At 39.9% G+C, this 24,237-nt stretch overlaps 2 protein-coding genes across 21 annotated transcripts in view; one reads left to right on the top strand and one right to left on the bottom strand.

Annotated features, from left to right (window-relative positions):
• The window catches only part of caska (calcium/calmodulin-dependent serine protein kinase a), a 102,082-nt gene extending 87,099 nt beyond the window's left edge, over positions 1-14,983 (top strand). For 6 of the 20 annotated variants that reach the window (XM_086090762.1, XM_086090764.1, XM_086090769.1 and 3 more), the window contains 15 exons: positions 1,048-1,236; positions 1,330-1,408; positions 1,499-1,584; positions 1,659-1,727; positions 3,717-3,785; positions 4,207-4,242; positions 5,642-5,683; positions 6,070-6,266; positions 7,633-7,748; positions 9,947-10,027; positions 10,672-10,752; positions 10,836-11,038; positions 12,730-12,813; positions 12,954-12,980; positions 14,353-14,983. In XM_086090762.1, coding sequence (XP_085946888.1) covers positions 1,048-1,236; positions 1,330-1,408; positions 1,499-1,584; positions 1,659-1,727; positions 3,717-3,785; positions 4,207-4,242; positions 5,642-5,683; positions 6,070-6,266; positions 7,633-7,748; positions 9,947-10,027; positions 10,672-10,752; positions 10,836-11,038; positions 12,730-12,813; positions 12,954-12,980; positions 14,353-14,529 — 1,536 coding nt within the window. In that variant the 3' untranslated portion in view covers positions 14,530-14,983. The remainder of the gene's footprint in view (positions 1-1,047; positions 1,237-1,329; positions 1,409-1,498; positions 1,585-1,658; positions 1,728-3,716; positions 3,786-4,206; positions 4,243-5,641; positions 5,684-6,069; positions 6,267-7,632; positions 7,749-9,946; positions 10,028-10,671; positions 10,753-10,835; positions 11,039-12,729; positions 12,814-12,953; positions 12,981-14,352) is intronic. The other 14 variants (XM_086090775.1, XM_086090776.1, XM_086090778.1 and 11 more) reach the window with 10 other exon arrangements.
• A 2,345-nt stretch (positions 14,984-17,328) lies between these two features.
• nyx (nyctalopin) lies at positions 17,329-22,341 on the bottom strand. Its single transcript, XM_086090371.1, has 5 exons — positions 22,102-22,341; positions 21,915-21,979; positions 20,672-20,958; positions 19,012-19,316; positions 17,329-18,627 (listed from the first exon to the last, which is right to left on the bottom strand). Exons 2-5 carry the CDS (start codon positions 21,934-21,936, stop codon positions 17,829-17,831), a joined length of 1,413 nt encoding a protein of 470 aa, XP_085946497.1. The 5' UTR covers positions 21,937-21,979; positions 22,102-22,341; the 3' UTR covers positions 17,329-17,828.
• Between the last annotated feature and the right edge of the window lie 1,896 nt (positions 22,342-24,237).

The raw sequence follows: 24,237 nt of genomic DNA on the forward strand, positions 1-24,237 counted from the left end.
TTAGATTTTACATCAAATTTAGTGAAGTTCATAATTTCTTAATTATGTCACTTCAAGGCACCCAATTTTAATGCTTCAATAACTTGAGAATTATCAATTATCTGCTTTTGTAGTTTATGAAAGAAGGTCACAATTAAGTCTTTTTTGATACACTGCGGTTGTCTACACCCATACGTTTTCAGTTTCCATTTCATTTATTTAGGCACATATTAAAAATACTTAGTTGTAACACATTTAGATAAAAAAATAAAATAAAAAAAATGACAATCATTCCAGGGAAACCCCTCCCAAAAAACTCAATAGGCTTGACTAGTAGGGCTCCCTTAGATATTTTTTTAAGAGCAGTCAGAGCAAACAAACAAGCAATCAAAGCTAACAAACATAAGATAGGAAACAAATGCAAAGTTTCAAAGGTGTGTGTGAGACATAATTTAGTAGTAAGGTTTCAGGCATGTGAGCAGCGTGAGTTAATCTGTTTCATGGAAAAGCCACTCAGATGTCATCAGTGTCCCCACCGCTAATCCCGTCATCTTCATGTCACCAGTTAAAGAAGAGGAGGGGGAGGGGGTGATCCGACTGGGGTTAGTAGTAAGTCTTTGATATGACCACACAAGGACAGTTTTAAATGTTCTCAACTAGTTTTTTGTCTGAAGAACAACAACATGATATCAGCTATTGGAACTTGAGTTGTGTCCATGCAGATCTCCACTATGGAAGAATTAATGCTATTAAAGAGTTCAGAACATGCAGCGAGATTCTCCAATCAGAAACGTGAAAAAAGTCATGTGCATGTACTTTAGTGTGATAGTTAGGAGCTGTGAATTGAGGACAATGTCATCATACACATACAGTATAGCAATAGTAGAGTTATGTGTGCTTGAAAAAATTAATCTTGTGCGGACAGTCAGATGATTACTCATAGTAGAGTGAAGAGGTATGAAAAGTAAAAATGCAATCATACGAGCATGGTGATCAAATTCATTAGATTAAATATCACACTTGTCAGATGCATTTGTGCTCTAACGCTACATTTTGTTGTCACTGAAGGCGTTGCTGCAGGCCCACGACGTAGTGGCGCATGAAGTCTACAGCGACGAGGCGCTGAGGGTGACGCCACCGCCCACCTCGCCCTACCTGAATGGCGACTCGCCCGAAAGCACCAACGGAGACATGGACCTGGAAAACGTCACCAGGGTGCGCTTGGTGCAGTTCCAGAAGAACACGGACGAGCCCATGGTGCGCTTTCGCCCCACTCACCAAGTTTCACAACCTGAGGCACATTTGCGTTGCAATTCTTACCTCATCAATGTCTGTTGTCGATGAATGTAGGGCATCACTCTGAAAATGAACGACTCCAACAACTGCATTGTGGCGAGGATCATGCACGGTGGAATGATTCACAGACAAGGTAGGACACAAAACTTGGATAAAATAAATTGGCAGCAACCCATCGTTAGCCAACGTTAGCCGAAATATTGAAATTATTTTGTCTTATCAGGCACCTTGCACGTAGGAGATGAGATCAGGGAGATCAATGGCATTAGCGTGGCCAACCAGACAGTCGAGCAGCTGCAGAAGATGCTGGTGAGTGGGTGGGTGGATGCTAATGATGCTAAGCCGTTAGCACGTCATCTGTTTAACATCATGTGTGTTTGCAGAAGGAGATGCGAGGCAGCATCACATTTAAAATAGTGCCAAGCTACCGGACGCAGGGCTCCTCCTGTGAGGTAACACCCTCCTCCTCGACCTCCTCCTCCTCCTCTTCTTCTTCTTCACTCATTTCTCATTAACCGCTCGCCAAGGCGCTGAGCTTGTGTGGGGTGGATTGTGTGAATTTCTGTGTGTTTCGCTGCCACTGGTTGACTTGGATATCCAGCACACCAATTTCGCAACCAAGATACCGGAACTTCCCCGCTCCATGTTCCAAACCCTCCTGTCCTCCTCCGTTATGCTCCAGGAATGACAAACACTTACTTGGCCGTGTGCACCAGTCCCCATCCCCGTTGTCTGCACTCCTTCCTTTTAGATTCTTATCTTGCCTTTCAAACAGAAACATGATTTTTTTTTAAGTCATGAGGAATCACCTGTTTGTGGAGCAAAACCAAAGCAACATAAATGGGAGATTGATGTTAAGTCTGTCAAGTAAGATCTCGTATGAAATGTATTTTACGAGGGGCAGTCAGAAAGTATGAGCTCTCTTCAATTTACCAGTTAGTATAGAATTTATAAACATTATTTGAATGTATCAACTTCCTATCAGCCATTTTGGAAATTCCGTGATGTTTTCCCCCAGTGCCTTATTAGTCTGGCGGCCCACCAGGCTAAGTGCCCCCCCCCCCTCCCCGACCCCCATCAAGGAATAGTTGTCGCCGACTTATTGGTACAACCAGATGCCACACACTGTGGAATTCTTGCCTTGGAGACAGAAAATAACATGAAAATGCCACAGAGAAATCAATGAATTTGAGTTAGATGCGCTTATAGAGAGTGGCAACATAAGATGGCCGCTGGCTTCACCTCTTGCTACGGCAAGCAGGCAGCATTGAGACTCCATCATATATATGGCCGTGCTCCTGACAGAACACAACCACCAATCAGCAGCTGGCAAAACACTTGCCACGTGATGATTTGCTACACTCTTAAAACAAAAATGGACCGATACACTTTATGGATTAATTTGACCCAACTTGGGTTGTTTTACACAAAATGACCCAATTTTTTTTGGGACCCAAGGATCTGACCAATATTTATGAGTTGTTTTACGCTGTGCTGAGGAAATAGGTAAGGACCAAACACGGCTCACCTGTTTTCTGGGTTTTGTCAGCAAACTGAGCCACGATTGGTTGTTATCTACTTCCTCAGCACAGGTGATGTCATCTTCAGTTGACAGCAAGTGGCTAAATTAAAGGTATTAATTGCTCGTGAAAAATGATTAAGTTATCACATTAATTATAGACAAAGTATCCTCTTACTGTTGAAAAAGGCTCAATAAGTATCTCTTTAACTCATTTGCTCCCAAATGTTAAATGTTTTAAGTGTAACAAAGACGTATTTATACGTTTTGTTTGTTTTTTATGTTTTTTTTATGCTAGAGCATACAGAAGGCTTTGAATCGGCCTCTGAACTGCAGAGAATTGTTGAAGAAATGGTAGTTATTACAAAAACGGCCAGCAGGTGGCAGCAGAGCAAGAGCGATCAACCAGGGCCATGTTGAAAAAAAAGCTAATTTAACCACAGTTCTCAAAAGATTTGTGAATAATGATGAAACTTATATCCAAATGATACAAATATACTTTTTTCCCCCTGATGAAGGAAGAGACTCTAATCTTTCTTTTGGTAAGTTCGATGTATTTATAGCAATAGAACACAATATTCTGCGGGCCTTGCAGAATCAGTCAAAATCCAGTAAAACAACCGGGAGTGAAGGGGGTTGCTTCAATGAAAATGGCTGCGAGTCAATGAGTTAAAAATCCTTGATATAGTGAAGCTGCAAGCAATGAACCGCAATATAGCAAGAGAAGACTATAGTCACATTTGAATGTCTTTCGGGCCGCCAAGTACATTTTTGCACCGACCGCTGTAGTAGAAATCTGCCCCAAGTCCAGGATCACTCCCTTGGTCATGATGGTGTGAATCACATCAATGCTGTGGTACATCTCAGCCACAGTCGCTGTCCAGTGTGTGTGTGCTTTGTTGACCTGTGTGTCTTATTTCAGAAAGAGTCCCCCACCACGTCCAGGCAGTCCCCTGCCAATGGCCACTCCAGCATTAACAGTTCAATCTTGGTAAGGATGTCCGACCCCGAGGGGAAAAAAGTCCTTCCCATTTATTGACGTATTTTTCAACCTTGCGTCAAGATGTACGTGTGTTTTTAAATGTACGAAGAAACCCTTAAATGGTTCCCAGGGCAGATAGTCCACATCAATCCCGTGTTGTTCTCCAAGGGTTCCCCCTTTCATTGTGTCCGATATCTCAGTTCACAAATTGGTGTGCCTCGTTAAACGCCCACAGTGTGCTGTGCATCATAACTGACACCACACATCAGCTTGGCCATGCGCTTTGCTTGCAGCAGGTGTTCTGTTCTTCTGGAAGAGCTTTCTAATGTTCCTCAACAGGCCATGACGATTCATTTCCAATGTTTGGATCCAACCTCTCTGACCTGTCGTTTGTTCTCTATGCTCCTCAATGATTCTTCAACCTCCTCAGGATCTGCCATCAACCATCCAGCCCAAAGGTCGACAGGTGAATTGAAACTCTCGCTTTTGTGTTTTCCCCTCGCCGCCTCTGCTGTGCTTCAAAGATCATCCAACGATCCAAAAGTCAAGTTTCACCCACCTGTGTGATGTCCTTGCTGCTTTTATGTTGAAAATAGGACAAAATTTATGATTAATTGATCATTAATGGCTCATTTTTCCCAGCCTAATTCTGGAAATCCAATCATTGGCCACCAAAAGTAAAACACAGCCATTTTGCACTGACAACTACACCGGCTCCCATTCTGTGGTATTAATGGCACAGGCATTGTTAACACCACCCACTCCAAAAATGCCAACCCCAATGATGAGCCCTGTGAGGTGGGCGTGCATGGCTGCGTTACATCCACATGGGGCATCCATGCACTACATTTACCTAAAACCAGCAAAGCAGCCTTCACTAACCGTCATCTCATCATCCCGTCACAGTCGTTCCCCCCGAACCTTTTAGATCGAGAAATTTAGATACAGTAGTTGGATCGATGCTTAGCTTATTGCAGTTGGAGCAGTATGCATGTTCTCCTAATTTTTCTTTATATTCATATACAGTAACCATGAGTATAGTCGTTTGTTTTTTATTATTTTATACAATTAGGTTAAAAAAATTATAAATACTAATTAAGTTAAGAGGTTTTCTTATTAACTTAAAATTTTGTCATCTTTATCATAATGATATTGATATAATGGACTCTTTAAGGGCTGTGCAATTCATCGAAATGTAATTACAATTTCAATTATTACACTCCACAATTAAAAATCGGCATAGTCGTAAACAAAATAAAAGATTATTAATAATAATTTTGAGTTGTTAAAATTTATATACATTTTTTTTTTTATGACTTTTTTAATAAATCTTATTTGGTCCAATTGGAACTTGTATAATTATAATGCTTCAAATACATTTATTTGTCTTCATATTTCTGTCATGTTTCTTGTTTTGTACCAAAAAACTAATGATTGTCCTTATCGTATTATTACCAAATTAATCCTGATTAATATTTTCTTCATAATCGAGCAGCCCTAGACTCTTTCCATTGTAATGATAATGTTTGACTTTCCGTATAAAATATGGAAGGATGAAATTTTAACAACAGGAAATGATTATAGAGAATTGAAAAGCTTTCTTGTTAAATGAATATTCTTTCTTGTAGTATATTACAAAGTGTTCTTATTAAATTTCCGTCATATCTGTAGTGAAATTAACTTCTTTGATATTTCATCATGGCCTAACATTACTAGTATTGACAATTGTCAGGGAATACACTTTTTTTTCTTTTTTTCTTTTTTAAACACAATTAAGTAAACACTCGCAAAGGTACACACACAGACACACGTGTTGTGTTGAAATGTGTGTTTGCATGACGTTTGTGATGCTTTCAAATCCATAGATTGTACCCGGACCTCCAATCAAGGACAAAATGTCTGTCAAGGTAAGATATCGGCCTTCGTTCCCCCGAAATTCCCAACCCATGCTCCTCTCGCGACAACAAGTTGAACAAGTGGTTTAGACCAAACAAACAAGACCTGTGCCACGACTACCACAGACACCAAGCCTAGCCTAGCCTAGTCTAGCCGCTCCTCTCTTCCTGTCCGCCATTTTCTTTGTCCCTCCTTCCGGCAACAGCAACTTTTAGCTGACCCCAGAGCCGTATATAGAGTAAGTTTGGCCAACTCGGTTTCAGCAGGGTTACAAGATGGCGTCCATATGTCATGTGACCAGCAGTTGACCAATCGGTCACGTGACATATGGACGCCTTCTTGAGTTGGCCAAACTCTCTATATACGGCTCTGACTGACCCGACCCCCTCCCCCACAGATCTACGTGCGGACTCAATTTGAGTACGACCCCTCCAAGGACGAGCTGATCCCCTGCAAGGAGGCCGGCATTCGCTTCTGCGTGGGCGACATCATCCAGATCATCTCCAAGGACGACCACAACTGGTGGCAAGGCAAGCTGGAGAACACCAAGAACGGCACGGCCGGCCTCATCCCGTCGCCCGAGCTGCAGGAATGGTGAAGACTACATTTTACTCAAGACATCTTTTACAGCAGTTTTATTTCAAACTATTGTTATTAATATTATCATTATTATAAAAACATGCAAGATTTTGGGGAGATTCATGATCATTTTATTTTAACCTCTAGTTTTGGAGGGATTTGTCTTGGAAGTTAAATTTTTACGATCAATGTGTTTGAACTAGCGCAAGTTTTGGATGATTTGCCGTCATTTTATTTTAGCCTTATCAACTTTTGAGGCATTTACATTTTCATTTTTATTAACCTGCACAACTTTTGGAGGATTTTTTTATCTTTAATCTGCACAAAAATTTTAAACTGCACCGCTTTTTGTGATCTGAGAGTTTTCTTTTTACGTACACAGATTTGGCTTATTTACGGTAGTTTTATTTTAATTTGCACAACTTGTAGGGAATTTACTGTTTAATATATACATTAGTTTTCATTTTATTTAACCTGTACATCTTTTGCAGGATTTACAATTGTTTATTGTGAACACGCTACAGTTTTATTTTAATATTTAAACATTTATGGAGGCTTTTACCATACAGTGGAACCTCAAGCCATTAAAGCCGATTACCCATTAAATTCAATCACTTTTTTGTGGCCTAAAATTGTTGTCATTATTATCATTATCATTATTATTATTGTAAATAAATATAATAAAGCTTGTTTATCCAAACTTCCCTCACTGGTCCTGGGTGGGGTGAAAATGGCGTGCAGATTGACACGTTCACGAGCAGCGAGGTTCGTGCGCTTCCTTTTTTTCACTTCAATCGCACGCCATAGAAAAAAGGGCTTGTCAAAAAACAACTTTATAATCAACCAAAATCAGTACAGTATGACATGCTCAAGAGATGTGTATGAAAAAGTAGATTTGGCCCTCTTGAGCTGCGTGCCTACGGGCGCTAAGCTAATGTCGATGTTTTCCCATTGCTTTTGATGGGAACGTCGCCCCTGCCAACATGGCCGCCACGTTGACGCATCCACTTCGCCGGTATCTGGTCCATACTGTTTGCTTGTGGCAAAAGTGGCACAACCTGGAAATCCGTGTTCACTCTTGATTGCGCTAGAAAATTCCGTAACTAACTTTTTACAACTGCTATACAAAAAAGGGCATTTTGAGTAGACTGGACACTTTTTTTCTGTCCATTAAATCCGAAATCCATTAAATCAGGGTCCGTTCGTTTGAGGTTCCACTGTAGTTATATTTTAACGTGCAGTCTTTAAAGGTGTTATATGAACACATTTTCTTACATTTTGTTTGCATGATTTTGAGTTTATGAAGCGCTTCACTTTGAAAAGCAAACTTGTCGAATGTGACTTGTGTGTGTGCGTGTGCGTGTGTGCGCGCGCGCGTCAGGCGTGTGGCGTGCATGGCCATGGAGAAGACCAAGCAGGAGCAACAGGCCAGCTGCACTTGGTTCGGCAAGAAGAAGAAGCAGTACAAAGACAAGTATTTGGCCAAGCACAACGCAGGTATGCAAAAAATAATAATAATAATCACACACGCGTATGCGCACAAGCGCACTACGTTACACATGTGCATGTGCTGTTTATGCACATTTGTTAGTACATGTAACAAGTATTTAGGTTAGGGCTGGGCCAAAATAGAAAAACATTTCAGTCATTTAATAAATCGATTTTATTCTAATAAACTCAACAAACAATTATTTAAAAGTTTCAAAAATAAAAATAATTCCTGTGCAAAATGTTCACACAACAATTGTGTACTGATTCTAGATCAATTTTAACAAACTTAACATTCATAGTTTGTGTTTAACTAATTTAAACCCAAAAATGTGTAAACACGTTTTTTAATACTTTGTCCTTCAATGCCCCCCCCCTAAAAAAAATATGTAAGAGCATACAGAAGGCTTTGATGCAGCGTTTGAACTGAAGAGGTAGCTTAAAGCAATGGTAGTTATTACAAAAAACGGCCAGCAGGTGGCAGAAGAGTATAAGAGATCATAGTTGCAATAAAGCTCGTTTTACCAGTGTTTTCATCAGGTTTGTGAACTTAGCTATATGCTAATGCTAAATGCTGCAAAATGGAAACAGATAGAAATATACTTTTTTTTCTTGATGAAAGAAGAGACTAATCTTTCTTTTGGTAAGTTTCATGTTTTTATAGCAATTGAACACAATATTCAGTGGGCCTTGCAAAATCAATCAAAATCCAGTAAAAAAAAAAAAACTGGGAGTGAAGGGGGTTGTTTCAGTGAAAATGGCTGCTGGGAGTGAACGAGTTAAATGCCACAATAAAATAGTTGCTAGCTATTGTAAACATGTCTTGTAAACATTCTGCCAAAATGACAAGTCACAATAACAATTTGAATGTAAGAGAACATAAGAACAACAACTTTTAATAATCCAGAAGACAAAACTCGATTCCGCGATTTAGCAAATTTTCAACGATTCCATTTTTAAAATGCCAATTAATGGAATTCATGCAATTGATTGCCCAACCCTAATTTACGTATATGTTTTAGTGCCTGTGCACATGTTAGTACATTTGTAGTACATTTGAGCATAATATGTGAGAATGTGTCGTATATTTGAGCATGTGAAGTATTTGTGTGTATTCATAACTACAGTATATGTGTTTGTACATATATTCGTAATTGTGCAGTATATATTTGAGCACGTACGAGTGCATGTTGAAAATTAGCATAGGTGTCAAAGTGAATGTGCAGTACGTTTTGTGTACGGTATTTGAGCTTATGTTTGTACATGTATAGCATATTTGTGTTTGTATTTGTGTATGCATGTTGCCTTTACGTGCAATAAGTTTAGATCCATCAGATACATGTGCACATGCATTCCTGTAGGATGAGATCAATATAATAAGAGAAGTGTAGTATTTTTGCATGTACGTGTTAACCGTATATTTGTTGTATACTTTTGTTCATGCGTGCAGCGTGACATGCAAAACATGTACGCCGAGTTTAGTGCACATAATGATGCCCAAAACTGAAATTGGCTCCCGAATCATGCAAACTATGCAAAATGTATAGCAAATCATTTTTGGGTGCTGTTTGGATTGCCTTCAAATGTCTGCCAAGCAGCTGATACAAATTACACACTTGTATCAACATTGTGTGTGCGTGTGTGCGTGCATTTTCACAGGGAGTGTGCGTGTGTGTGTGTGTGTGTGTGTGTGTGTGTGTGTGTGTGTGTGTGTGTGTGTGTGTGTGTGGGTGTGGGTGTGGGTGTGGGTGTGGGTGTGGGTGTGTGTGGGTGTGTGGGTGTATTAAACTTGTGTTGTAACCCCTCCTGTCCATTTCTCTTGCTTGCTCCTACTGAACGACCTCTGTGCATGTAAGTAACCTTTGCTGACGTCACTCTCTTCTCGTCCTCCATGCTTTTTACTTTGAAAGCTCCCCAGCGGGTTACTTCCTGTCTGTCGTTGGTGCTCTTTCACTTTACTTCCTGTTGTAAAGACTGACGCCGCTTTGTGCGCCTTTTGTACGTGTGCCTCGATTTGTTACTGATCAAAAGTAGTAACTTAAAATGAAAATAATAATAATAATATCATCAAATGTGTTAAACCTAAATATGATTATGTGATAGTTGCTTGGTTTGGATTTGAGTCATTATGTTAAGGAAAACTGTCCCACACACCTTTGTCTGCCTTTGCACACGCTCACACGTTCTCCTTTGCTCCGCCCCTTCAGTGTTTGACCAATTAGATCTGGTCACCTACGAGGAAGTGGTCAAGCTGCCCGCCTTCAAGAGGAAAACGCTCGTTTTGTTAGGTGAGACCACGTCTGACTTTTCACCTGGCTGTGTGTTGAGCTGTCAAAGTTAATTAGATAATCCACAAGTAATTGATTATCAAATGAATCGACAAATATTTTAATAATCGAGTTAACGTATGGAGCCTTTCTTTTTTTATTTAAAATGGTCCAAATCCTCTGATTTCAGCATATCAACAGTAATTGTTCACTGATTTCTTTCATGAAAGAAGACTGATTATCTTCTGTGTTTAATCAAAATAAGACATTCGCTATTTTTACTTTGGAAAACAATGGCCGAATCGGTACGACGATAGTACGACATGTATGCCCCCACCCCCACCCCATTTTATTTTCCTTAAATCACTATACGAATACAAAGTACAAATTAAACACCAATCACTGGTTAATAATCAATAATCGGGGGGAGAATGCTTTTGTAATACATTTTAACACAAATTTGAATGAATCCAATTAGTCGAATAGAATGATATGTAGATTAATTGATTCCAAAAATATTCAATGGTGACAGCACTAATTGTGTTGGTCACGCCAGAAATGTCCTTGATGGCACATAAACACATTTTTTTTTCATCCGATTTGAAGTGAAATTTATGAAACGTTTCAACTCGGAACGATGAGCTGCATGAAACGTTGTTTTCCAGGCGCTCACGGCGTGGGCAGGAGACACATCAAGAACACGCTCATCACCAAACACCCCGACAGATTCGCCTATCCCATCCCACGTGAGACACACACACACGCACACACACACACACACTCGATATGTTTGTGGACGCATTAAGCAGTGGGCGCGCGTGTGCCGCAGACACGACGAGACCGCCGAAGAAGGACGAGGAGAACGGCAAGAACTACTACTTTGTGTCGCACGAGCAGATGATGCAGGACATCAGCAACAACGAGTACTTGGAGTACGGCAGCCACGAGGACGCCATGTACGGCACGCGCCTGGAGACCATTCGCAAGATCCACCAGCAGGGACTGGTCGCCATCCTGGACGTCGAGCCGCAGGTCTGCGTGGACACTCAATGGGGACGTCCTACTGCAATATTACAGGAAAGACAAGCCGTTGCAAAAATGGAGTCACATATCCAAACATCACGATATTAACCTCACGATACGATAACTATCATGATATTGTAGGGAGGGTGGCGATATTAAAAAAGGTCACGACCTTGTAAAAATACTAAAATAAAAAAAGCACAATGTTGTGCTTTTGTACATAACAGCAATGCGTATAAACCTACAATCATTTTCTTCCTCCACATATTGAGTCGATTCACAAGCATATTACGTTCCCCTTCATCTGACCATTAGCGTGGATTTTGAACATAGAAGAGCCAAAAAACTGCACTAAAAAAATAGCCACCAGAGGGTGCTAGAACCTCACAAATGGAAATCAACTTGACTCTTTTAACATGTGCTGCTTTTAAATATCGTGACTAACGATGATATTGTGGCAGTTTTAATATCGTGTTATCACCATATTGCCGTTCTCGTTACATTCCTAATTATGTCAGGAAAAACATCAAGTTTTAAAGTTATTGTAATATTGTAGTTTTTAATAAGAATAAAGTATTAATGTTACAAAAATATGGCGTACTATTATTATATTTAAGTCATGCAAAAAGGCAAAATTGTAAAAGTGTTTTATGTGAATATATCTGTAAAAATACCCAAAATATATATTTATATATGTCATAAAAAAAAAATACAATTACCAATTTAATTATTTTAAGAAAATACATTTGCTTTGCAAAACATTAATTTTACAGTTTTTGTATTATAAGAGAAGTCCTAATATGATATTGATTGTAATTTTACAACAATTAAATGGCAAGAACAACTTAAGTCGATTTATGTCATTTGATACGTTTATTATTATTATTTCTATTAATATGAATATTAATATTGGAAGGGAGGGGTAGACATGGGTCTGATGTGCTGGCCATTTAATTTGCAAACATTTGAGGAGTAGTAATGAGCCAAACCGCCAGCAGAGGGTACTGTTGCACCAATTTCGATTTGCTAACTGTTTGCAGTGGCGTCAGGGGGGACTTCACTGTCATGGCCACAACGGCGAAACTCAACAGACTTTTAGTTAAACGGTCTGAAGCACACATTCCAACAGGAAACATGTGTGACACACAATATGTGCATTGAAAATTAGCTGAAGTATGTCAATGACAAAAAGTATAACAATATTGGAAAGATGACGAGTTTGTCACGCGAACAGGTGAACTGGTGAGTCGGCGTCACTCCAGTACTTGAATTTCATGAAATAAATTATTATTTCGTCGTCAAAAACAAATTCTAATATAACTGGGACGTGTTGGAATAGTAAATGCTGTTATACTTAGGATTTATTTTAATTTTATTTTTTTTAAAGAAAAGCCAGTTTTGCAACAATGGTCAATTTTCTGTCATGATAAAATTATTAAAAATAATGTAAATTATTAGATTTTTGAAGGAAAAAAGTAATATGATGATTTAAAAAAAAATTACAATCATTTTATTTTAATATTACAGAAGGTAAATGTCATTTCGAGGGGAAGATGGTTCATTTTACAAGAATTGATATGAAGAGGAAAACGTTTTATACTTAAAAATATATATATCTGAGAACAAATGGGTCATTTTACAAGAAAAACGTCACAACTGTGAAAACAAAGTCACAAATACAGACTTGTTATTTCTGACAGGCACTGAAAGTCCTTCGTACTGCCGAGTTTGCCCCGTACGTGGTCTTCATCGCGGCACCGACTATCACGCCGGGCATCGACGAGGTACATCACACACACACACACACATTCTCGAATTCACTTATGAAAACATGAGCATGTCTTTGCATGTGTCCGCATGTGTGTTTGATTGCTGCTTTATCTTTGCACACAATGCATGCGTGTTTGTATGGCGCCCCCCGCAGACGCCCAGGTGGTGTCGCACGCTTCCAGTAAGTACCACCTGACACCTGCAAGCCAATAGAATTGTGTGTGTCGTCTAGTCTCGTGTGTGTTTGCGTGGTTTTAGCCTGGCCTGCTGCTATTTTGATGCCGTGCACGTCTGACCAAGCAGTTTAGAGAACAATGCATCAAAACCTTCATATCTTTCAATTCATTCAACAAAATGGTTTTTGAAACCTGAATTCATCATATTTGGAAGAATACATTCCAACAGCACAGTCACCAGCTGACTAGAATATAGTTCTAAAGGGAAAAAGAAAATAATTAGGTAATAGCTAACAATACACAAATTGGAAAAAGTGTTCAAAAATATAAATATGCCCATGATATTGTAAAAGGGAAAAAAATATTCAAGAATAAAAGAAAAATTATGTGTAATTTTTAAAACATGAAGTTGTAGTGTAAAGTTGTAATTCAACATAATAAAAAAAATCTTAATTTTACAATAACATTAATTTTATGTTAATACAAAAGAAATATAATGAAGCAATGTATCAATTTTATGAGAATTAAGACATGATATTACAAAAACAACACGGTAATAATTTTACAAGAAAATTTACAAGAAAAGTTGTAATATGAAAATCAAATTTAGTATTTTTTAGGGATGTTTCATACCACTCTTTTTCAGACTGATACCGATACAAGTACTCATCTCTTCACCGATACCAACTTACCAAGTGCCGATACCATAAGTACTTTTGATACATACAATTTCGCCAAAAAAAGGTCATTTTAAAACACCCATTTATCCCAATATAGCATTTTCTCTTAAAATTGCATAAAATTAATGGCAATTTTCTATTTTTTCAATTTCTCGTTTCTAGTTCCTGATTGTAAGGTTCATGAGTACCGATACCGCAAAATAAGGTTACCGATACCTGGTATTGGTATTCGCCCATTCCTAGTATTTTTGTTAAAATCAAAACATTCTAAGGTACATGAAGGTCTAAAAAAACTAACTTCACCAAAATATCTCACATTTTGTAACTTAATTTGTATTTTTCAACACAAATAAAGTTATGTTGACATTTTACAAGAAAAAAATTGCAAGTCGTAATTTTACAATAATTAAATTTCAATATTACAAGTCGTAATTTTACCAACGTTAATTGTCATATTACAATAACAGCATGTCATGTTAGGAAAAGAAGTTCGTAATTTTAACAATAAAGTTAGTTACATGTTATGAAAAATAATGTAAATAATGTTTAAACAAATCATTCATAATAATAATAACTAATTATAATAATGGATCAAATTAATGTATCAATCTTAAAGCTGTCCTAGTCCCCCCCAAAAAAGGGCGCAGACCAAAGATGATGGCATCTAACTAACTTTGGCCCCTCCCCCCTCGCTCAGGACGAGTCTTTGCAGCGTCTTCAGAAGGAGTCGGAGATCCTGCAGAAGACGTACGCGCACTATTTCGACCAGACTATCATCAACAACGAGATCGACGACACCATCGGCCACCTGGAGGAGGCCGTGGAGCTGGTGTGCAACAGCAGCCAGTGGGTGCCCGTCTCCTGGGTCTACTGAAGCCCCGCCCCTCCGCTCACCAACCATCGCCGCCCGAGACCACCTCGGCATCGTCACTGTGGTGTTGTGCTACAAAATGAATATTGTCTGTCTGTACCACCTGGGTAGGACCTTTTTTACTAGATGTTTCTGTTCAAGAGACGAGCCCAGTCATACAACCCCCCCTCCCCCCTACCCGTGTCAAAAGTGGGTGGAGCCTTCTGACTGGAAAAAAGAAAAAGCACACAAACATGCTTCGACCCTAGTTATTTATTTGTCCTCCTTTCCCTACCCCACCCCCTTTTTTCTTTTTTTTTTAAATCCTCATGATCCACTAACTTTGGACTTTCTAAATAAATCCATACATGTGTCGTTATTGAGGAAATCATGCATGTGGACAATTTTGGTCAGTGTTCCTCGTGTCCCTCTGTAAAGAGATTTAAGAAAATAATAATAATAAAGAAAATGACAAAGATGCTAGTCCAGCTGTTTGAGATCCTGAAAGGTGATTGGCTGGACGTCCTCCTATGTACACGTCCCTCCTGTCATGGCAGACATCTGTCAAGTGTCCATCCTGTCACAATGTACATTAACTCTTCGTCTTACAAAATGTATTCTGACTTTCAACATGGCTGCTTTTGAGCACACAAAAAAAGTGTGAGCATGTGTGTGTGCGAGGTGGGGCAGCGCGATAGCAGCTAATCAGTATGAACAATTTTTTAAAATATATATTTCCTTTCATGTGTTGGGACTAATTGACTGGAGTGTTTTTATGCTTTTGCCCTGATACACTGGGCACTCGGAAGTTAAAGAAAAATACACTAGACAAGAACAAAGGCATACAAATAATCTCATATTACAGGAGGAAAACAGGACATGGAATAATTTTTATTCAAACGTGTAATGGGGGGGGGGGGGGTATATGAAAGATGGAATTAATTTTTTATGTGACAATTTCAAATGATAAGAAAATAAAGATGTAATGGGGTGGGGGGGATCTGTACATTTTAATTAATAAAAAAAACTAAATGTGCTATATCAGGAGGAAAAACATTTTAATTTATAAAATATTTAATTTTGGTTTCAGGCCGTAACCATAAGTCATACTTTGGCAATTATGCTTTTTTTGTCAGTCCACACGTGTGGGTGTAATTTTGATCAATTATTACCAATCTAAATTGTTGGAATGACTTGCTCTCTGATGATGTCATGTTAATGGTTGGGTCTTCTGAAAAGTGACGATTTTTGAGGTACAAGGTTTTGACCCGATGCCAGCGATATATTAAAAAAAAAAGGAAAAAAAGATCAACCAAAAAAGTCATTTCACAAGAATGAACTTGTGATTAAAAACAAAAAAAACATTGTGAGCCAAAGGTTGTAACAGGTAGCGTGTGCATCCATTTTGTGTGGTGCTTGTCTTCATCAGTTTGTCAGGTGTGCTGGTCTGGAGCCGATCCAAGGTGACTTTCATCAACAACCCTAAACTGCGCAGGGGTAGGGGTGCGAGTGTTGGAACGCAGCCAGCATTGGCCGGAAACGGCGCTGATTTGTAAAACCCGGTAGTCAGAAGTCCGTGGCATTCGGTGTCAAAAGAAGCTAACCATGCATGTTTTTGCAATGTGTGAGAAAACTTAAACAGGTGTTGTAAATGAAATTCAACTAAGTCAGGTATGTTGACCCCTCATCCACTATGCTGCGTCTCATACACCAGCAGCAGTACTTTTGAAGCCACGAGGCCGCCATATTGCTCCTCCCAAGAGACGTTTCTCGGGATTTGAGACAGCATTTAGTAAAAATAGCATGATTTATGATATTTTAAATTTGTCAAAAATAAAAAGAGGACTTCAGACATGTTACAACCTGTCTTAAATACATGTATAAATTATATGCTTAATTATGTTTTTTTGATTAAAGAATAATAACTAATTCAACAAAAGATGTCTCCGCCAAATCGAATATTGGAGCCTATAAGGTACTGAGCGATAAAAGAAAAAGGGAGCAAGATGGCCGCCCTGTGGCTTGCACGCCCGTATATGTGTTATCGGCTATCTTCAGATCAGTGAAGCAAAGTGACAGTGAACTGTCGGATTATTTTGGCCATAGATCGCAACGAGTATGACGGGCCAGACCGGGACTGACACGGCGAAACCTGCGGGGGAAATTTCCACAGTTGGCCGCCAGGGGACGCTGTTTATTTCGACCAGCAAATTCATTTCAAAAGCAACAATTAAAGTACTTTTGGTAGAGACCTATTCAGACCCAGAGTGACTAAATTGGAGTGGACTGCATTTTCCCGCTTTGTTGGCCTGAATTATGGACCTTTTGGCCGCTATTTTGTGCAAAATGAATCATACGCATTTTTTAAGCAAGCGTCTTCCTCCCCCCCGCCCTAGCCAGGCTTCTGGCCGACACACAGCCAAACAAATTAAACAAAACACTCTTAGTGTCCGGACTCTCAAAAGTAATGAAAGTCTGATAGCACAAAAGAGGGCGCAGAAAAGCGTCACTTTGTCTCTTGCTCTCTCTCTCTCCTTACTTGCGCTGAGGCGTTCTCTCCCCTCCTCCACCTTACCACTATAAAATTGCACTATAATGCAACGAAGTGGTTGCCAAAAGTCGCAATGACAATAGTAGCCTAAATCTCGTAATGTAACCACAAAGACAAAAAAGTCACAATTTGACCGTTTTTTTTGGGGGGGGGGCTTTATTTTTATAATAATGTTGTGTTAAACTTATTATTGACATTTAATTTAATGACTATAAAGACATGCTATTCTTTTAAGTGCCATTATCAGAATAAACCAAAGCAGCACACAGTGGTCAGAATATTTGAGTTTATTAGTAGAGTGGCAAAGGAATGTTCATCAGTCTTTACACACGTTTCACCTGAATCGTCATTCATAACTGCGTATGTCAATGGCAGCGTGCGGGGTGGTGTGAAGCGAGACTCCATCCGAGCATGGTGAAGCGCGAGGGTCCATCCATAGGAGGCACAGGCACGTTGAACGACTCACGAGCGATAAGAAGATTAATGCATTCATGCAGAGGGGGGGGGGGGGATACTCGACAGAGAAGAGGACATCTGTTTCACTACATCAACCTTTAACCTTGAAAAATACAAAAAGAGCACGTGTAGTGCGCTATGAATATTACATCATGCTAATTAAAATGTGCCGACAAGCCACAAGGAAGTAGAGAGCCCTATTCATAACCCTAACTCCTAATCCTACCAACGCCTGCTTCACGTAAAGAATTCATCTACCGGACATGAAGCCATCACGCCGATCGGCGTATCTGCAGTTAGAAAAGCTTCCACATGTTCATGTGCAAGAAAGTCCACCATTCATTCCAGACAAACCGAAGACGAAGCAAGCCACAAGGAAGTACTGCATTTGACCATATTGTCCTCTTGAACCCGCAGTAAGCTGTCCGTCCTCGGCTCCCGGCAGCGCCCCGTTGTCCGTCCCGTTGACCGCCTCTTCCCGAAGTTCCTGCTGCAGCAACCTGGAAATGAGGCTGTTGAAGCGGTTCTCCGTGGTGGAGGCCACCTCTGAGGACACCGTGGTCAGGTTCAGTTCGGCGGGGTCCACGCACGTGCCGTTCGCTTTGGCAAAGAACACCCGGCCCAGATCAAGTCCCGCCACCGACGACGGCGACGAGCACGGGATGTCCCGTACCAGATTGTAGTTCTCCATCCACTCCTTCAGCCATTCCAAGGAGCAGTCGCACTCCCAGGGGTTCTTAAAGAGGTAGAGGCGACCCAGGAAGTAGATAGGCTGGAACACCGGGAAGGGGAGAGTGGTGAGGTTGTTGCTGTTCAGGTGGAGCGTGATCAGACTGGTCAGGTTTTCGAAGGTTCCTTCCTCGATGTACACCAGCTGGTTCCTGTCCAGGTACAGGATCTCCAGCTCTACCAGGTCGCCGAACCAGGTCTTGGAGACGTTGGTCAGGTGGTTACCGCCGAGGTTAATCATCCTGAGGCGACTGAGACCCTTGAAGGCCAGCCGCGGCAGGTCACACAGCAGGTTGTCGTTGAGGTAGAAGTTCTCCAGCCGCACGAGGTCCTGGAAGGCCTGGTCGTGGATGACATTGATGCGGTTCTCTTGGAGGTTCAAGTACCTGGAAGGGAACATAAGTCAAAGAGGATTAAAACAGTCACAGCAAGTCTGAGATTGTACACACACATGAGGAAAGAAGTCCAGAAGGTCTGCAAGAAATGAAAGAGCTTCATGAGTTACGAGAAAAATAAATGTCGAACAATCAAAATGGTTTCCAAGAGTGTGGGTGCTTTTCCTCACATAGTTTCTCTGTGCCCCACCGTGTCTTTTTACAACCTCTAACCCCGCACAACAATAACAAGAACTGCAACAACCGTCAAGCTGACACCGCCATCCCAACCCAGTAGTAGAAAAACAGACCCGTTTCTGAAATCCACTGTAGCAAAGTCAGTACTGGTTCCGCTCCCCAACCATGACATGGACCGTTTCCGGGCCAAAGACTTACTTGAGGCTGCTCAGGCCCAACAGTGAGTTGTAAGCCACCGCCTCGATCTTGCTCCTCTCCAGGTAGATGTGGGTCAGGTTTTCCATACCCCGGAAGGCGCCGGGGATCCGGCGGAATTTGTTCTGGAAGCAGAGCAGCTCCCTGAGCGCCGTCTGCTCAATGAAGATTCGGTCCGGGATGTTGAAGAGGTTGCAGTCGGACAGGTCCAGGCGCACCAACTTCTTCAGGCCTGTGAAGGTCCGTGTGTGAAGGTAGCTGATGTAGTCATTGTGCGCCATTTTCAGTTCCACCAGGTTGGAGAGACCCTGAAGAAGAAAAGTTTGGAAGTGTACTATGTTGATTGGGAGAAGGCCCAAGACACATTTGATTAAAGACCACTAGGGGAGACCTCCAAGAGCAATTTACAGTCAAAAGACCCTGGAGTAGTATTTTTTTGTGAGAGACGGCAGAGGTGAGGTGGAGAATAACATTAAAAAATATATTTTTTTTTAATTACGTTTGGTATTAGGAGAAGTCAACCCCCGCCCCGCAATAATACGTTCTATTCAACCCCTCTAGTCTAAATGCAGTATTTTAGTTCGTATAGCGATAGTGGAATATGAGTTAAGCAGCAAAATCCTGCCGTTTTTATCAATATCAGAAGGCAGCCATTTTGCCACTTGCTGTCGAGTGAAAATGACATCACAGTTGCTCAAGTAGCAACCAATCACAGCTCAACTTCAGAAAACAGGTGAGCTGTGATTGGTCGTTGCCTGAGCCCTAAGCAAATGTGATGTCATCTTCGCGCGACAGGAAGTGGCAAAATGGCCGCATCCTGACATGGATAAAAAAACGACTGGATTTTGCTTCATAACTCATATTCCATTAATGTAATATTAATCAATTTAGACTAGTGAGGTCACATATAACATATTGTTGTCAAGAAATGTTCATGGTTGACTTTCTCTTTAAGATGATTTATGTTGATTTGTTTCTTACTAAAGCACATTTTGGCATACTAAAGTAGCTTTCACATCTGCTTCTGAGACCAATAAATCTATTTTATTATTATCTATTAAAATTAAAAAGTAAAATTAAAAATTTAATTTTAAATTTTAATTTTAATTTTAATTTTAATTTTAATTTTAATTTTAATTTTAATTTTAAATTTTAATTTTAATTTTAATTTTAATTTTAATTTTAATTTTAATTTTAATTTTAATTTTAATTTTAAAATTTTAATTTTAAAATTTTAATTTTAATTTTAATTTTAATTTTAATTTTAATTTTAATTTTATTTTAAATTTTAATTTTTAATTTTAATTTTAATTTTTAAATTTTAATTTTAATTTTAATTTTAATTTTAATTTTAATTTTAATTTTAATTTTAATTTTAATTTTAAATTTTAAATTTTAAATTTTAAATTTTAAATTTTAAATTTTAAATTTTAATTTTAATTTTAATTTTAATTTTAATTTTAATTTTAATTTTTAATTTTAGTTTTAATTTTAATTTAAATTTTTAATTTTAATTTTATTGGGCGCCATTGAATAAAAAATACCCCACTGATGTTTTGTCAAGATGAACTCATTCAATGCCAGCAGAGGAAAAGAAGATATTTGACGTCTTTAGCCGCCAATGGCAGTGAATGGAGTGCAGGGCTAGAAAGACCGTTGTGACCTTGAAGGCTCCAGGGGTGATGAAAGAGATGTTGTTGTGGTCCAGCGAGAGGGACTTGAGAGACGGCAGGGTTCCAAAGGCCCGTTCCGACAGGAACTTGAGTCTGTTCTTGTCCAGGTTGATGGCCGAGGCCTCGCAGGGAAACTCTCTGGGCAGCTCAGTGAGGCGGGAGCGGTCGCACAGCACGCTGCAGCTCTTCTCTTGTGTGCAGGAACAGGACTGCGGACAGGCCCGAGCGCATGCCCAGCGGGCCAGTGCCTCCGAAGGCAGCAGGCAAAGCATGGAGACTGTGGAGTGTGGATGACACCATTGTCAAATCTGGAATGTGAACTCAAATCATGCACACAACATAAAGATGATAATGCCAAATCGGAATTTTCCGATGAGAGTGAGAATGAAAGTGATATTAAGTGTTTTATTTCGTCACATGCTGTTGCAGTGGCAATGCACTGTTTCTTCAGTGCCATGCCTACGTAGGAAGGTTTAAGAATATTGGCGAAACTAGTGGTCCACGTTTCATAAACATGCATGGATGGTTGTGTAATTGATCATTCTAAATTTCCATACGTGTAATTGTGAGTGTGAATGGTTGTTTGTCTATGTGCACCCTGCGCTCACAGTTGGGTCGAAAAATAAACCAAATCGGATCAAAATGGGACCAACCCAAATGCTTGGGTTTATCATTTAAGTTGTGTCAAATGAATAACACGCAAAACAACCCAATTTTTTGTAAAAGAAAACAAAACAATCCCTTTTTTCTTCTTCAATTTTGCTAGTCAAAATAAAAAAAGCCACAAAACAACCCAGAAATTTGACTTTTTCTTTTGATCCAACTTTTTGGTTTACATTTGTAACCCCAAAAGGTTTTTTTTAATGGTTGTTTTGTGGGTTATTAATTTGACCCAACTTTTTGATTAACATAAACTAACCCAAAACATTTTGACCCAATTTGGATTATTTTTTACCCCAATTTTTTTTTTCATGCACAACCCAAAAATTGGGTCAGTCCCCCCAAAAAGGATTTGTTTTGTTAAAATAAATCAATAAAACAATACATAAATAAATAAATGGGTTTAACCCCTGCTGCCACCCCCAATTTGCAGCGCCAAATTTATTTACATTTACGACAGGGAACTTGAATGTCTGATTTCAGTGAATGCAGCACTTTTTTTTTCTCTCTCTCTCTCTCTCTCTATATATATATATATATATATAATATGTTGAAATATTTTGTTATACTGACCAGTGAAAGCGATTAACGTCATTACTGTCGACTGTCATCTGGGAGATGCCAGGATTAACGCAGCTCTGAAAGCACACACACACAAATAAATCAACAAGAATGACCGCAACAAACAAGAAAAGTAGCGTCTAAACTTCTACTGTTATCGGGAATGATTTCAAGGCATGCAGAATGTGCCGTTCGTTACCTGCAGATCTTTCATTGACAGTCGAATCCACGTGTGCAATAATAACAAAAAGAATAAAAAGTCACCATCTGGAATGAACATCCATGCATCCTTGCTGTGCATCCCATGTGCACCCTCAGCTTGCAGGTCTGCTTCCAGCCTCAATGTCAATTTCCCACTCAAAGTCTGTCAGCATTTTGGAACCTCCCACTCTTGAAATGTACGTGTGTCTGCGCGCGCGCACACAAACACACACACACGGAGCAAAAAGCCATCTCTTAATGGCAGGCAAATCCCCGGGGATGTTCTGATGCATTGAGATGGAGATGGGAGGTTGGTAGCGGGATTATCGAAGTAAAGCGAGCGAGGCAGTGTGAACTTGGAAACACACACACACATGCACGCACGCACACGGTTTCTCATGTATGTAGCCTACCAAACAAAATGTCCCCAAAACATCCTATGCCTATGGGATGTTCAGTAAAGGGTGGCGCCTACAAAGCTGTAAAGACAACAACACACACTAATACACAACTGGCTTAAAGTTGGAAACATAACAGGCACAGATGTTAAAATGGATTAAAGGATGAGCGAAGCATTCCAGAAAGGGTATCTGAGTGATGGGAATGACAATCAATATTTCAAAATGATGTGTGTGCGTGTCTGTCACTTGATGTCCCAAATTTTCTTGTGGGACATTTCTCTTGGCAGGAACGGCTGCTTCACACACTTTGTCATGTTTGGCGCCAGCCACATCGCAGTTGTTGTTTTTTTGTGGAAAAAGAAAGAAAAAGGTTAATATTATTATCATCATTGTTTTGTTTGGAATTACCCATATTTATACAAGAATAAAACTGAAGATGAATTCAACTGAATGATACCCCCCCCCCCTCTAAAAAAAGAAAAATATTTTACGAGAATACATTCAACTCAACTCATGAAATATCAACTCGTGATCAATTTGACAAGAACATTTATTCTTTACAAGAATAAGGTCATAATATTCTAGGGAAAATAAAAAATTTTGAAAGAATAATTTGTGACAGAAAGTTTTAATGTAGTATATATTTTTACACTTTTAAAAGAAGAAAGTCAAAATTGTATACAGTATTGCAAGAAAATATATGTGCGACCGCCTCTGGCTAAACGGTCCTCAGGGGTCAAAAATGGCAAATTGGGATCTTCATTATATAATTCTACACATTATTCCCTTTAAAATGACACGTAATACATGAAATCACCTCAAAGACTGACAAAATTACAGTTGCGGGTGCAAGCTGCTGAAATTAATTTCCTCATTAGGTTGTCCACACTCTCTGGTGGGAAGCTCGATCATGTGGGAGGAGCTCATACTTGAGGTGCTGCTGTTCCTCCAGATGAGGTGGCTTGGGCACCTGGTTATGATGCGTCCTGGATGCCTTCCCGGTAAGGTGTTCCGGACACAACCCACCAGCAGGAGGCCCCGGGAACGATCTCCCAGCTGGCTGGCCCGGGGACAACTTGGGATTCTCCCGAAAGAGCTGTACGAAGTGGCTGGGGAGAGGGAAATGTGGGCTTTTCTGCTAAAGTTGCTGCACCCTTGACCTGACCCGGGATAAGTGGAAGAAAATTGATGGGTGAATGAATGGGTGTTATTATCGCTATATATTCGCTTAGACACATATGATTTGCTTTATGGGCCCAAAAAGTTGATACAGCAGACCAGCTCCAATATGTGAGGATCACCCTGATTGGTCCCTCATTTGCGCATTAGCTATCATATCCTCCAAAGGCCAGAGGTAAGGCACTTTTATTCCATTCATTTCCTTGACTTTGACACCTCTACTTTTAACAATATTGTGTGCGCAAAATCTTTTTTTTTCCTCCAAGTATTGCCTTTCCCATTTTTGATGGGTGTCACTGGCAATGTAGGTATGAAAGCGTTTCTGAGCATTATGTGCCATGTAACCTCTCCCCTCCCCTCCATGCAGTGTGACACCAATAAAAGCTTCCAAAATTGGGGCAGGCGGTGTAAAGAGAAGTGGATGTACTCTGTCTAACATGGCATGATTCTGCTGCCTAAAAAGCTCCAGCAGGTCCAACATTGCGAAGGCAAATGCAGGTCAGCTGAGGGGGATTTAAGCCTTCATCCTCACTTTGCTCATGTGCTTTCCCATG

Source organism: Leptonotus elevatus, chromosome 12, assembly GCF_054856555.1.
Source record: "Leptonotus elevatus isolate MCC_2025b chromosome 12, RoL_Lele_1.0, whole genome shotgun sequence".
In the NCBI taxonomy this organism is placed as follows: domain Eukaryota; kingdom Metazoa; phylum Chordata; class Actinopteri; order Syngnathiformes; family Syngnathidae; genus Leptonotus; species Leptonotus elevatus.